Source organism: Saccopteryx leptura, chromosome 5 (assembly GCF_036850995.1).
Source record: "Saccopteryx leptura isolate mSacLep1 chromosome 5, mSacLep1_pri_phased_curated, whole genome shotgun sequence".
Taxonomy (NCBI): Eukaryota; Metazoa; Chordata; class Mammalia; order Chiroptera; family Emballonuridae; genus Saccopteryx; species Saccopteryx leptura.
This window is the reverse complement of record NC_089507.1, coordinates 211,949,987-211,964,676: the sequence shown is the minus strand read 5'-3', so window position 1 is coordinate 211,964,676 and position 14,690 is coordinate 211,949,987. Positions and strand designations below refer to the sequence as shown.

The 14,690-nt window shown below is 39.3% G+C and overlaps 2 protein-coding genes across 8 annotated transcripts in view; one reads left to right on the top strand and one right to left on the bottom strand.

Moving 5' to 3' along the window:
- The first annotated feature begins 7 nt into the window (after positions 1 to 7).
- ROMO1 (reactive oxygen species modulator 1) lies at positions 8 to 2,661 on the top strand. The gene is made up of 3 exons (XM_066383960.1): positions 8 to 116; positions 299 to 429; positions 2,475 to 2,661. The coding sequence occupies exons 2-3, from the start codon at positions 299 to 301 to the stop codon at positions 2,581 to 2,583; spliced, it is 240 nt and encodes a 79-aa protein (XP_066240057.1). The 5' UTR covers positions 8 to 116; the 3' UTR covers positions 2,584 to 2,661.
- Positions 2,662 to 4,485: 1,824 nt separating this feature from the next.
- The window catches only part of RBM39 (RNA binding motif protein 39), a 40,909-nt gene continuing 30,704 nt past the window's right edge, over positions 4,486 to 14,690 (bottom strand). For 5 of the 7 annotated variants that reach the window (XM_066383982.1, XM_066383979.1, XM_066383985.1 and 2 more), the window contains 5 exons: positions 12,538 to 12,588; positions 9,981 to 10,062; positions 7,224 to 7,329; positions 6,496 to 6,574; positions 4,486 to 5,455 (listed from right to left, as the gene is read on the bottom strand). In XM_066383982.1, coding sequence (XP_066240079.1) covers positions 5,355 to 5,455; positions 6,496 to 6,574; positions 7,224 to 7,329; positions 9,981 to 10,062; positions 12,538 to 12,588 — 419 coding nt within the window. In that variant the 3' untranslated portion in view covers positions 4,486 to 5,354. The remainder of the gene's footprint in view (positions 5,456 to 6,495; positions 6,575 to 7,223; positions 7,330 to 9,980; positions 10,063 to 12,537; positions 12,589 to 14,690) is intronic. The other 2 variants (XM_066383981.1, XM_066383983.1) reach the window with 1 other exon arrangement.

The following is a 14,690-nucleotide window of genomic DNA, read 5'->3' as shown; positions in this document are numbered from 1 at the left end:
GCTACAGGCTCCCGGAAGTGCGTTCCAGCGGCCCGGAAGCAATTCCTTGGGCCATGCGCGGGCCCCGCCTCGTGTTCCCTGAAACGTAGAGCGGAGCGACCGAGGCTTCAAGCGAGGTGAGGTGGGGGATCGGGGGTCCGAACGCTAAAAGGGTGGTGGAGTCGGGTTACGCGCCAACTTTCCTTCCCGAACTTCCTCGAACCCTTCTGGCCCGCTCCCTACTTGGTTTCCCCTGGCCCCGGCCCGACTGTCGGGCTGGCGGCCAGGCCTGCATTTCCTTCATCTATGAACCCCGCAGATGCCGGTGGCCGTGGGTCCCTATGGACAGTCCCAGCCAAGCTGCTTCGACCGTGTGAAGATGGGCTTCGTGATGGGCTGCGCCGTGGGCATGGCGGCCGGGGCGCTCTTCGGCACCTTCTCCTGCCTCAGGTGAGGGACGCGGGGGGTGGCCTCTGGGCGGGGCTCCCGGGCGGCGCGGCCCGCCCCGCCCCGCTCGGCCTGCAGCCGGAGTGGAGCCTCGCTGGTGGCCCTCTCCTCGCTGTCCTCGGAGCGAGGCTCAGCACCTTCAGGGTGGAAAGGACAGGTCGGAAGCCTCAGTGCCGGAGGGTAGGAGCTGTGGCTGGGCCACCGCCCGGGCGCTGCTCGTTCTGTACCCTCGAGCCGGCCAGGCCAGTTTCCGCAGGCAGGGAGTGAGCTCGGGAAGCATTTCGGTTGTAAGGGTCTGATCGCTGTAAGGAAGCCGACTGCGCAGGATCCCGCAAGTACTGGGTGCTCGGCACACGGCCCGTACTGTCACCGCTGTTATTTCCAGTGGCACATGGGGCAAGAAACTTGCTGAGCAGTTTTACTGTACTGCAAACAGGATGTAGAAACGAAGCTGATGAGTTCGACAACTGATGTCTTTTTTACGTGTTGTAGACGTGTTCTCATTCGTCTAGACTGGATATTACCCTTTACGAGGCACTTCCTGTGTCACTGTGCTAAATGCTGTATGTATCACAAGTCTCTGAATGTTCTGACCCTCATTTTATACTTGCCACAGCCTGTAAAATGACTCCGCAGTCACTTTTAACACTAGGGAACCGTCTAAATGACAGCTGTCTTATTGGATAAGACATACTCTAGTCTAGAGGTAAAACCAGCACAGGGGGGAAAAATGGTTTCCTTGTACTTGACATAGCATTTGCTGCCTCCCACAAACGAAAGGCGTTAGTCATTGATTTTTTATTTTTTAAAAGACAGAGTCAGAGAGAAGGATAGATAGGGACCGAAAGACAGGAACAGAGAGAGATGAGAAGCATCAATCATCAGTTTTTCGTTGTGACACCTTATTGTTCATTGATTGCTTTCTCATATGTGCCTTTACCGCGGGGCCTGGCTACGGCAGACCGAGCCAGCGACCTTGGGTCCAAACTGGTGAGCTTTGCTTAAAGCAGATGACCTCGTGCTCAAGCTGGCGACCTCGGGTTTCGAACCTGGTCTGCCGCATTCCAGTCCAGCACTCTATCCACTGCGCCACCGCCTGGTCAGGCAAGTCCCTGATAGATTTTTAACTCATTACCCATCCTGGGTGGAAGAGGATGATGTCTCGTCAGTCATATGGTGTGCTTAATTCATCCATATACAGTGTGTTCGTAAAGTCATGGTGCATTTTTGACTGGTCACAGGAAAGCAACAAAAGATGATAGAAATGTGAAATCTACACCAAATAAAAGGAAAACCCTCCCAGTTTCTGTAGGATGATGTGGCAGCATGTGCGCACGCGCAGATGATGACGTAACACCATATATACAGCTGAGCAGCCCAGGGCCATGCCAGTCGAGATGTGGATGGTACAGAGGAAAGTTCAGTGTGTTCTGTGGCTCGCTAAATTCGAATCCATGACCAAAGTGCAATGTGAATATTGGCACGTTTATAACGAAGCGCCACCACATAGGAATAACATTACTTGGTGGAATAAGCAGTTGAAGGAAACCGGCAGTTTGGTGGAGAAATCCCGTTCTGGTAGGCCATCAGTCAGTGACGAGTCTGTAGAGGCTATACGGGATAGCTACCTAAGGAACCCTAAAAAAATCTGTGCGTGAGCCCACATCGAACTGCACTGAGTAGGTATGAAACTGGGAGAGTTTTCCTTTTATTTGGTGATTTCACATTTCTATCGTCTTTTGTTGCTTTCCTGTGACCGGTCAAAAGTACACCATGGCCCGAACTGTGGTGGCGCAGTGGATAAAGCATCAACCTGGAAATGCTGAGGTTGCCGGTTCGAAACCCTCGGCTTGCCTGGTCAAGGCACATGTGGGAGTTGATGCTTCCTGTTCCTCCCCCTTCTCTCTCTCACTAAAATGAATAACTTAAAAAAAAGTACACCATGACTTTATGGACACTGTAAAGACCCCTTGGAAAAGAGAGTTAGTGCTTCTCCTGGTCAAGTATTTTTGTGCCCAGTTGGCCCCATCTTGGTTTCCTCCTCTCAGGATTGGAATGCGGGGTCGGGAGCTGATGGGCGGCGTCGGGAAAACCATGATGCAGAGTGGCGGCACCTTTGGCACATTCATGGCTATCGGCATGGGCATCCGGTGCTAATCAAGGTGGTGGTTGCCCACATCTACCCCGTCCCATCAGTCCCACCCCATGTACGATAATAAAATGACTTTGAGTAGTCTGGGTGTGTCAGAGGCATTTTTTTCTCACTCAGCTTATTACCAGCTTGGTTAGAGATTTCCTGAGGTGGGCCGAGATTTGTCTTTTTCAATAACCTGTATCTGTTAAATCCAAAGTTAGAAAACTTTTCCATGCCTGTAACCTGTCAGATTCTAATACTGTAAACTCTTACTGCTCAACTTTTTAATGCTGATGCTATTACCATTTTAAAGGTGAAAACCTAAAGCTCTAAGTACATTTTATTTCCTGCAGGTTAATGCAAAAGGGGGTTTTATTTTCAATATTATGTTAATCAGAAGATGGTTTTGATCTAGCTGCTGGCTAAATCAGAAAAGGAACCAGTTATCTACCATGAAATAATCAAACCATCATTTTTGTAACTTCTCAACTGTTATCAGTCACAATGGATTTCCTAACCAGCCATCAATGAGGATGTAAATTGTATGAACTGACTCCCACCACATTATAAAACAAAATTCTATTAATTGGCTTGATAGGTTCTCAGGCCACACTTAGATCTTGATACTGTTATAAATTGCATTGCTCATTAAGTCATCCGACTTCTAAGAAAAGGGTAATGTAAGAAACTAGACTGAAGTATTTGGGGAGAATTAGGACACAGATGCAGCCAAAATTAGGGACACTACCAGAAAGCAACAGCAGCTAAACTTTCCAAGTAGGAAGCCATCTCGGAAACTGATTATCTGATTTTTAACTGAGATTGGCAATCTTAACTATAGTACTTTCTATGCATCACACTATTAGTTGCCAAACTTTTACATTCCCTTTGTACGTTCACTTACAACCCAAATTTCATTCTGTGATGGTGAGCTCAATTTTGCTGCCTTTGCTGGCCCAATTGCCTCGAAAGGAATAACAGAACCTGATAGAATCAGGACTTGATACAAGAATAAAAATTTAATTATATTTTGGAAAGAAAACTGACACTATAAGTCAGCTCCAAGAAACACTAATGCCCAGTGTTGAAAAATAAAGTTGACTTTAATCTTAACTTTTCTTCAGGTTAAGGAACAATTTTGGATTAAGTATCAAATTGGTTGGTAGGAAACTGATATTTCCATAATCAAGGTCATGAAATATTCTGGTATCTAAATAAAATTTGTGCCTATTTTAGCCTTGCCTGGCCAGATATCTGTTAAGAGCATCATCTCGACACACATATTGCCAGTTTGATCCCCGGTCAGTATGCAGAGGCAGATCGAGATTTCCCTCTGTAAAATCAATTTTTTTTAATTAAAGAAAAAAAGCTAGGTCCAGGCTACACATCCATACAAATTTCTGCCTCAAAACTAAAAAAGCAGTTCAGTAGAAAGAAATGAGATGAGGAAATCAGTATTTGAATGTAATCACTCCATTAGGAGCAACCTTGAGAAACAACTTGAAGCAAAGTTGATAGTGTAAGTAGTGAAGGCTCTCTACCCAATAAAGTTTGAATCCCTTAAAAGGCAGCAAAATGTTTCGGAAATGTTTAAACACCATTTTTTGTTCAGTTTTACTTTTAAATATTAAAGCATTTTTTCACAGATACCCAGACAAGACAGGACTTAATGCCCAGGTTTAATGCCTGGGTTAATTTGGTTTGCTTTTTGGTAGATCCGTTGATACATCATCCGAAAGTACAGTGCCAAGATATGGTGATATATAGAAATACACAGACAACTGGAGGGCAAGAGCTTATCCAGACTGCTCAGAAATTTCCCAAAGAGACACATACCGAATAAACACTAAGAGCCAAAGAAACTAATATTCTATTTTCACGTTTCTATGAGTTTAAAACATTTGAAAAATAAAGATTTCTTGTGGCCTTTTTAAGAGAATTTTATTTGAGTGGTTCTTACAAAGATTGTTGCAATATGAAAGTCATTTGTTTGATAGAAATATCAAGCTGTCTTGTCAAACACACTGAAGTAACCCAAAAATATATTTCAGAGCTCACAGAGCTTAAAAAGAGCAAAGATTATATGCAACCAGACAAAACCTATTTCTGCATTTCCTACTTCCTGCTCAGACTGCTTTCCTTACCAGACTGTCACTAAAAATCTTGAGGAAATGCAGGGATCATTTTGTTTGGAATCTTAGACACACCAGAATACGTATTTACAAATAAACTTTTACAGATACATTAATTGAAAAGATACCATTCAGAATGTAATTTTGAAATCTTTTCTTGCCAATTGATCAGAATGCAAGATGAGATGTTAATCAAACAGCCCTTTAGCTGTCTTGAATTTCCATACACTAAAAGTGTATTTCAGAAACCTCTATGCTAAATCATTAGCCAATATCAACATTAGTGAAAATCTGAAATGTAATGCTGTGTAAAAAGTTGGCTTCTGAAATGAAACATTAAAAACATATCCTTGTCTGCCTTTATACATTAAGCACATTTGTTTTGCTAGAGCTATTCCTATAGATCCTTAATGTAATTTTCTACATGTACACTTAGAAGGCAGAACAAGAGAACAGCTTTGTATACAGTGGGAGTTGCTAGTTAGGGAGAATGAGCACACTGCATTCCTGTTAACATTTTTATTATTTCAAGGTAACAGGAATTGCATACAAATGACAGTAGACCCTTGCTTCTTTATTTTTATCTAAATAAAAGATAACTCAAGATGAATTCTCAAGAAAGAAAAAGAGCTATGTACATTGAGGGACTGTATCATCTTCCTTCATCGTCTACTTGGAACCAGTAGTTGTGTTGCTGTCATAGAATCAGGAAAGAGGTTGTGATAAGTTGGAAGAGGTACATATGCTGCTGTTATCATTTTACCTGTTGAAAGAAATGGATACAGGTAGTTTAACACCTTCACTTACATTAATTAGGGTCTTAATCACTCAGAAAAGTATAAGGTCTACTGGAAGTTCTGTCCGTTTTTGGAATAAAAATACAAATTTTTCTTACCGTCAATAAAATTTATTAAATAATATAATTGCCATTATTATTAATGATTTCTTGCCAGCATGCCAATTTGTATATCCCATTTTTGAAAAATGTTTTATCTTTTTTTTTTTTTTTTTGTATTTTTCTGAAGCTGGAAACGGGGAGAGACAGTCAGACAGACTCCCGCATGCGCCCAACCGGGATCCACCCGGCACGCCCACCAGGGGGCGATGCTCTGCCCCTGGGGGGGGGGGTTTGCTCTGCCATGACCAGAGCCACCCCAGTGCCTGGGGCAGAGGCCAAGGAGCCATCCCCAGCTCCCAGGCCACCTTTGCTCCAATGGAGCCTTGGCTGCTGGAGGGGAAGAGAGAGACAGAGAGGAAGGAGGGGGTGGGGGTGGAGAAGCAAATGGGCCCTTCTCCTATGTGCCCTGGCTGGGAATCAAACCCGGGTCCCCCGCACTCCAGGCCGACGCTCTACCGCTGAGCCAACCGGCCAGGGCTAAATGTTTTATCTTTTGATGCGAAAAATTGAACCAGTGCTTGTTTGATATCTTCTTCATTTTTGAATTTTTTGCCCTTCAAAAAATTTTCTAAGGACAAAAACAAGTGATAGTCGGAGGGAGCGAAGTCCGGGGAATATGGTGGATGCAATAGACATGCTTCTGTAGTATTTCTTCCTTGTTGAAATTCATAAAAATTACAGTGGCGTAAATGAACTTTATCAGTAGCCATGGGTACACTATCGCTTCACACATAAGACTAACAGAATCAACTTTGTTTTAATTAATTTGCTACGTCAGTATGTATACATTAAGTGATAAAAATAGAGAGGCACATATACGCCAAATAAACATATGCTTATGTGTCGAAACTTGTTGTGATAGAAATGGACAGAACTTTCCGGTAGACCTTATATATCAAACTCACCAGCAAACCACCTGCCATGCAATGCATTAACAGCAGCAATGGCTGCAGCAATCGATGGGCACTTCACATACACATTGCCCTAAAATAGAACAAAAAAGATTAAGAGCTCTGCAACAAACGGCATAAATTGGCACATATTTTTATTTATATTGCCTGTATTAAAATTCAAGTGCTCTAGAACCATTTTAATTTGTTTTAATAGATACTATGACCACAATGAATTTTATTAGAACTGTTTTACTCTCAAAAAGACTTGCCCTTGTACGTTTTTTTATGATTATAAAGCTGCAGAAGAATGAATTGAAATGCCATGATTTCACAGGAAGTGTTCCAATTCAAAATGTGTAGGAATACTGCTACACAGTGAATGTCCTGGTTAAATCAATTATTTTGAAAGTGTCTTTTATTTTGGAGGGTGTATATTCAGTCGGTATGTTGAAGCTTCTTTCAGGATAAAAACACTCTCAGGAAAGACAATTATCATGTGAACGAAATATGAAACTAAACACAAAGAGAACAGGCAAAAACATCCCGTCTTTGCTTATTAAAAAGATCAAACCCTGCCCAGAAGGCTCAGTTGGTTGGAGCTTCATCCGGAAGTGCAGAGGTTGCAGTACGATCCCTGATCAGGGCACATATATAGGAACAGATCCAATTTCCTGTCACTGTCGCTCTTTCCCCTTCCTCTTAAATCAGTAAAACAGACATTGAAATAAAAATAAAAATACCTGAGCTGAATTTTTGTCAACATAAATATGAATAACTCCTCCATGTTTATTACATTCTTCAATCACATCATCCTTAATCTCTGTATCCCATCCAACTTCTTCTTCTCTGTAAGAAAATTATTAAGCTTTATTAAACTACACAAATTTATAAAAACTTTAATGTTTTTAAACATAAAAGGATTTCATTTATTCATTTTAGAGAGAAGAGAAAGAGACTGTTGGGAAGGAGCAGGAAGCATCAACACCCATATGTGCCTTGACCACGCAAACCCAGTGCCCCAAACTGGCAACCTCAGCCTTTCAGGACTTCCAAGTTTTGAACCTGGGTCCTCTGTGTCCCAGTTTGATACTCTATCCATTGTACCACGGCCTGATCAGGCTATAAAAACTTTTATGTTACATATATACTCATCTATATACTAAATTACTAAAATCCACATTCTTTCCATTTAAAATCAATCACTGTGCTGTCAGTATAAATCACTGGAAGACAAAAAAAAGGCATAAAACATTGTTTCTAGCCCTGGCTAGACAGCTCAACTGGTTAGAGCATCATCCACAATACAAGAAGGTTGACAGTTCCATTGCAGGTTAGGACAAATACAAAAACAGATCAATTTTTCTCTCTCTAAAATCAATAAATAATTTTTTAAAAATTTTAAGCGTTGCCTGACCAGGCGGTGGCGCAGTGGATAGAATGTCAGACTGGGATGCCGAGGACACAGGTTTGAGACCCCAAGGTCGCCAGCTTGAGCACGAGCTCATCTGGTTTGAGCGAAAGCTCACCAGCTTTTCTGCTGAAGGCCCGCGGTAGAGGCACGTATGAGAAAGCAATCAACGAACAACTAAGGTATTGCAATGGGCAAGGTAAAACTAATGATTGATGCTTCTCATCTCCGTTCCTTTCTGTCTGTCCCTATCTAATCTATCCCATCCCTCTGACTCTGTCTCTGTAAAAATAAAAAAATAAAAAATTTTAAACATTGTTTCTAACCAGGTTTATTTATACTTATATATATATATATGTATATATATTTTACAGAGACAGAGTCAGAGGGATAGATAGGGACAGACAGAAAGGAACGGAGAGAGATGAGAAGCATCAATCATTAGTTTTTCCTTGCCCATTGCAACACCTTAGTTGTTCGTTGCTTGCTTTCTCATGCATGCCTCTACCGCGGGCCTTCAGCAGACAAAGTAAACCCTTGCTTGAGCCAGCGACCTTGGGTCCAAGCTGGTGACCTCGGGGTCTCGAACCTGGGTCCTCCACATCCCAGTGCGACACAGCCTGGTCAGGCAGTTTATAAATTTTTAACAGTACCATTTAAACAGTTTATTTACATTTTCCAAATATTATGTATACCAACAGTTATAACTATTTCATAGACTAAGCTAACTGAATAAAAGACTTTAAGGCTCTTTCTATAGTAAACTATTAAGTAATATAAATACAAATGGCATGTAATAAATTATTAAAGTTACTGTATGAAACATGTTTCTTCAAATATAATTGTTGATTTATCAAATTAACCGAAGAAAGAAACCTACTTTTATTTCAAAGGCCAGAATTGTTGAAAGACTAAACTGATGAAAATAAACACTGGCCTGACCAGGTGGTGGCTCAGTGCATAGATCAGGGGTCCCCAAACTTTTTACACAGGGGGCCAGTTCACTGTCCCTCAGACCGTTGGAGGGCCGGACTATAAAAAAACTATGAACAAATCCCTATGCACACTACACATATCTTATTTTAAAGTAAAAAAGCAAAATGGGAATGAATACAATATTTAAAATAGAGAACAAGTTAATTTAAATCAACAAACTGACCAGTATTTCAATGGGAACTATGCTCCTCTCACTGACCACCAATGAAAGAGGTGCCCCTTCCGGGTGTGCGGCGAGGGCCGGATAAATGGCCTCAGGGGGCCGCATGCAGCCCGCGGGCCGTAGTTTGGGGACCCCTGGCATAGATCATCAGACTGGGATGCAGAGGACCCAGGTTCAAGACACCGAGGTTGCCAGCTTGACTGCGGGCTTATCTGGTTTGAGCAAAGCTCATCAGCTTGGACCCAAGGTCGCTGAACTGAGCAAGGGGTAGCCCCACAGTCAAGGCACATATGAGAAAGCAATCAATGAAAATAAACACTGATACAGACTTTATAGAAAACTTCATACTTAAGTATAAATGGAAAACATAAAGTCTGTATAGCTTTCAATTTCAATCTCATAAACACATCCCAAACAAAATCAACAATGAGCATAAAAACTGTGCTGAAAACGATCAAAACTTGCATTGTGCCTGACGAGGCGGTGGCGCAGGCGATAGAGTGTCAGACTGGGATGCGGAGGACCCGGGTTCAAGACCCCAAGGTCGCCACCTTGAGCACAGGCTCATCTGGTTTTAGCAAAGCTCACCAGCTTGGACTCAAGGTCGCTGGCTCAAGCAAGGGGTTACTCAGTCTGCTGTAGCCCCACGGTCAAGGCATATATGAGAAAGCAATCAATGAACAACTAAAGTACCACAACGAAAAACTGATGATTGATGCTTCTTATCTCTTTCCATTCCTGTATGTCTGTCCCTATCTAACAACCCTCTTTCTGACTCTCTGTCTCTGTAAAAAAATAAAATTGAATTAAAAAAAATTGCATTGTTTGTGAACTATGACATACAAAAAAACCCTGTGTCAATTTAGACAAGTTAAATATTTAAGCTTTCATAGTATACCCTTTTAAACTTGACTGAAGTATATTACTTACGTTTGAGGATTAAACATGTTAGAAAGTTGAAAACACTGTGTTGCAAGAGGTTGAACAGAGGCAGCTGCAGCTAAAGTTGAAGCTAAAAAAGAAAAGGAAGAAAAGTTAGTTTCATGTAAAATGCAACAGAATAGAACAAATCAAAAAACCTACTAAACCCTAAGTATTGAAACTAAAACAGGCCAGCTACACTTCAGTAATTTACCTTATTTATAATGGGGTATGTAACAGTACCCCATTTGCCATAACCTCAGGTGCCAGAAAACTGAGGTAACATCTGTAATGGCTGATCTTGAAAGTTGGTAGTTTTATTTTTTTTACACGAGAACTTAAACACATGTAATGAAAATTCAAATATACAAATATCAATACAAATCAATCCAGAAAAGAATAAAATACAGGACTGCTAGAGTTTATATCCTGAGAAGCAAAAAATAAAAATGCAATCTTTATATAACAAATCTATACCTATTGTAATTCTTAGATTTTAGTCCATGAACACAGTTACACATTTTTTGAAACTATACAAACAATATTAAAAAATTAAGTTTTAAAAATAAGGAAGGACCGGCCCTCATGGGGTGGGTCGGTGGACAGAATTTTCACTGCAGGCAGAATCGACCCCTGGTCAGGACATATACGAGAGTCATCATTAAGCGCACAGCTAAATGGAAAAACTACCTAGAACAAGTTGTTGCTTTGCTCTTTCTTCCTTCCCCCGACACCTAATCAATTGAAAATTATAAAATAAGACTGATCCTGGCTGGGTAACTCAGTTGATTAGAGTGTCATCCCAACATGCCAAGGTTGTGGATTCAATCCCTGGTCAGGGCACGTATAAGAATCAACCAATGATAACCTGATAAATGGAACAACAAATCGATGTTTCTGTCTCCCTTCCAAAAAATTGATAAAAACTTCTTAAAGTACGTAAAACCAACAAAGCATTTAAGATTTAATATCCTAGAATTATAAATCCTGTAAAAAAATCAAATCAGTATTTTTTTAAATGATTAGGTCTGGTTTAGCAAAATAAACACTAGAAATAATAAATAGACCATAACAGACACTATATAATAAAATTTAAAAACTGCTCGACACTAATATTTAGGCTCAACATTAAAAACCCAGATTGGTTTTAAGTTTGAAGTGAAAGCATTCTCCAAGTAAGATGCTTCATTGTTTTTTTGGTTTACAAAACATTACCAGTAGCTGTTACACAACTCACCGTAGTCATAACATTTGACCAAATTTCATTCCAATACATAACAACACACAATGCTAAGGATAAAACAGTGCATTAGAAATTATAATAAACGTTCACCTGAAAAAGTATCAGAAATATTCCACTGAATAAAAATTATGGCTGTGCATAAAATATATCATAAAAAAAGATCCTGATAGAATTACAAGTGCTCTTTGCTCATTTGTTTACTTCATTAAGTAGTTTTCACTCATAAAGCATTATATTAAAATTAAAATGCTGGATAACAGATGTCAAATTCTACTGGGTAAAGTTAGAGAAAGATGTAACCATGCTTATATTATAACTAAAAAATTAAGCCCATTGTATACCTTATAAACAAATGGAAGTATGCTTAGAAAAAACTAGGTCATTACAAACTAATTGAGAACTGTATTTTTCCGCTATCTCAAATTATCTATACAATTGAACATTGAAAAATATCTAGAAGATGTATGAAAAATACTCAGTACAACCTAAATGAACAATGAATACAATGAATTCAGCAGAAAAATTAATGTATTAGAAAAATCTACTAATTCAAATTTTTTAAATGTTAGGAAAAAAAGGATTGAATACAATTGTCCCAATTGCTGCAAACACTATATATACATCTAATTCCTACCCATCAAGAAACATGGTAGACTTTTCTCATAGAATCATTTAAGAATACACTATAAAAGATGGATACTCAATTTGCTCAATATCAAGTGGCTCTATCAAATGGCAGATAATTTACACGGCAATTAAAAAAAAGGAAAAATAGCCTGCTTTATAAATCATGTCAGTATCTGAAATCTGCATGCAATTTTATTCTGGATAATTTTCTCCTTGCTCGATACGGTATATATAAATAAATGGAATTAGAGCCAGTTTTTCCTAATATTATATTAAGTTCATAAGCTCTATGTTCTGAAATATTTATCTGTCTAAATAACAAGTTTTATTTTCTGACTTCTATGCAAAACTTACTAACAACCATTACATAAAAATAAGCATAAAAGGTTGAAAATGATTCTAAGCAAGATAAAGCAAAATAAGTCGAGACTTTCATTTTTTTTAATCCATGCAATTGTAATAATTTGGATTAGGCCTTCTGAAACATACATACATTAGCAGATAGCTAACTGTGTATGTGGTGTGTGTGTACATATGTGTATGCATACATATATGCAAACACACACATCACTGCCATTATGCCAAAAAATTGGTCCAAAATACAAAGTACAATAATAAATATGATAAATATAAAACACAGTATCTTGCTAGCTATATTGACATTTATTTCAAAAACAAATAAAAAGCTCAACTCACCTTCAGTCTGTTGGGAAAGTCTTGTTTGCAAATCTATAACAAAAGAGAATTCTACAGCTCAGTGCAGGAACAATGAAGAGCCTCAACTAACAGGGTAAATGTCAGGAAAGCATTAATAAAAGAGGACTACTGTAGCAGGGTTTATGAAAATGAACTTATAGTAAAACCTGGCAGCCAAACCTCCTTCCCCATTCCTCATTGGCAAGGCTTTGGGGCCTTTTTCTTTCCTCCTATCCTAACTTATGCCTATCTTCCTATTCCTAGTAAGTACTCTTCCACATCTCAAATGCATTCTACTACACTGCTCTGCACATGGGAATAATGGGAAATGGGGAAAGGGAAGCACACCGGTCATAAAACAACATGAAAACCCTGATCTTGAGAATTCAATTCCAAGTACTTGGGATACTCTACTTATTGTTCTATCAGTTAAATAAGCATTTTAACATTAAAGTTTATTTTTAAAAATATCTCTACAATAGTACACATCAAACAGATGTAAACACCTTGATTCATCTACCCATTCACTAGGAGTATTAACTGGTGTAAAATACACCATTCTAACTACATGTATTTTGCTTTTTAAAAGTGCTTTTAATGCCCTGGCCAGTTGGCTCAGCGGTAGAGCGTCGTCTGGCATGCGGAGGACCCGGGTTCGATTCCCGAACAGGGCACATAGGAGAAGCGCCCATTTGCTTCTCCACCCCCCCCTCCTTCCTCTCTGTCTCTCTCTTCCCCTCCCGCAGCCAAGGCTCCATTGGAGCAAAGATGGCCCGGGCGCTGAGGATGGCTCCTTGGCCTCTGCCCCAGGCGCTAGAGTGGCTCTGGTCTCGGCAGAGCGACGGCCCCTCGTGGGCAGAGCGTCGCCCCTGGTGGGCGTGCCGGGTGGATCCCGGTGGGGCGCATGCGGGAGTCTGTCTCTCCCCAGTTTCCAGCTTCAGAAAAAAAAAAAAAATACAAAAAAAAAAGTGCTTTTAACATTAAAAAGAATTAAGTCCAACCCAGAAGATAAATTTTCTTTGGGTCTGGTTTCAAGGTCTAGTCTGACAATGTAAAGAGGCAAGTATACAAAATAAAAAGAATGGGGATTTATACCAAAGTATTTTCTAATGTAATCATTAACACCTCTATACTGAAAGACAAGTTAAGTAAGAGAAAGCTGCTAGCAAGGAAAACCGCAGCGAGTGAATAATGGTAAAGAAAATGCCAATGTTGATAAGCTATTTTGAAGTTCAAAAGTTAAAGAAATATACAATATAGAAATTGTTTAGATTTAATAGCCAATTTTTATTAACATGTGATTTAACTGTAACACTTTATTACCATTTTTCTTTCTAGCTGATTACATGAAAATGATATTAAAACATGGGCAAAAATGAAAAGGCATCTCTGCAGCCCAAGTTATGCCGGGATATAATTATACCTGGGTCCTAGGTGCTCAAATTTGGCATCTCAAGGAGTTGAAGAAATGTAACTGGTGTATAACTGAAGGCACTTGAAGATATGATCATAGGAACATTGTCAATAAACTTTAAATAATAACACAATTTGTTTTTTCCTAAAATGGAAAAAATTTATAGAGATCAGAAATCCATGCTATGTTAAGAATATATAAATCTTTATCAAATTTCAAAAATGAATGTGACCTTTTATATTCTCTTCTGATCCAAAGATTACGGCCAAAGGGTTTTCAAGGTCAAAAAGAATAATTTGGAGGTTGCCAAGGACTTATTTTAAAGTGTTTTCAAGTCTAATCAAGAATCCTTGACACTTAGAAACAAGATATAAACATTTAATATGTTTTCCTTCCAGAAAAAATAAAAATCAATGATTTTTCAGTTCATTTGTACGTTAGAAAATAAAGCATGGGTTTCATAAACATTATAGACCCTATCTCAGAAAGGACCTATTAAACTTCCAGGATAAAAGCATGTGGATATAATGATTACCCACTCTTGGTTTCCATAAACAGCTTTGAAAACTCAAGCAATTTTTTATTTTCAACACAGAATCTGTAAGGTTATTAATTATGACTATCTGGAAAAAAATACCCAGTTATATAAATATTAACTTATAAATTGAGTATTCATTAACTCAGTAGCAATATAATTTATGTGAACTTTAAAAGAAACAAAATCAATAATGTCAGCAAA

What these genes read in the sequence shown, in the direction of transcription:
- ROMO1 (XM_066383960.1), top strand. Translation starts at nt 299, where the DNA reads ATGCCGGTGGCCGTGGGTCCCTATGGACAGTCCCAGCCAAGCTGCTTC. An exon ending in GGCACCTTCTCCTGCCTCAG is followed by an intron (nt 430 to 2,474) that starts GTGAGGGACGCG and finishes TCCTCCTCTCAG; the next exon opens with GATTGGAATGCGGGGTCGGG.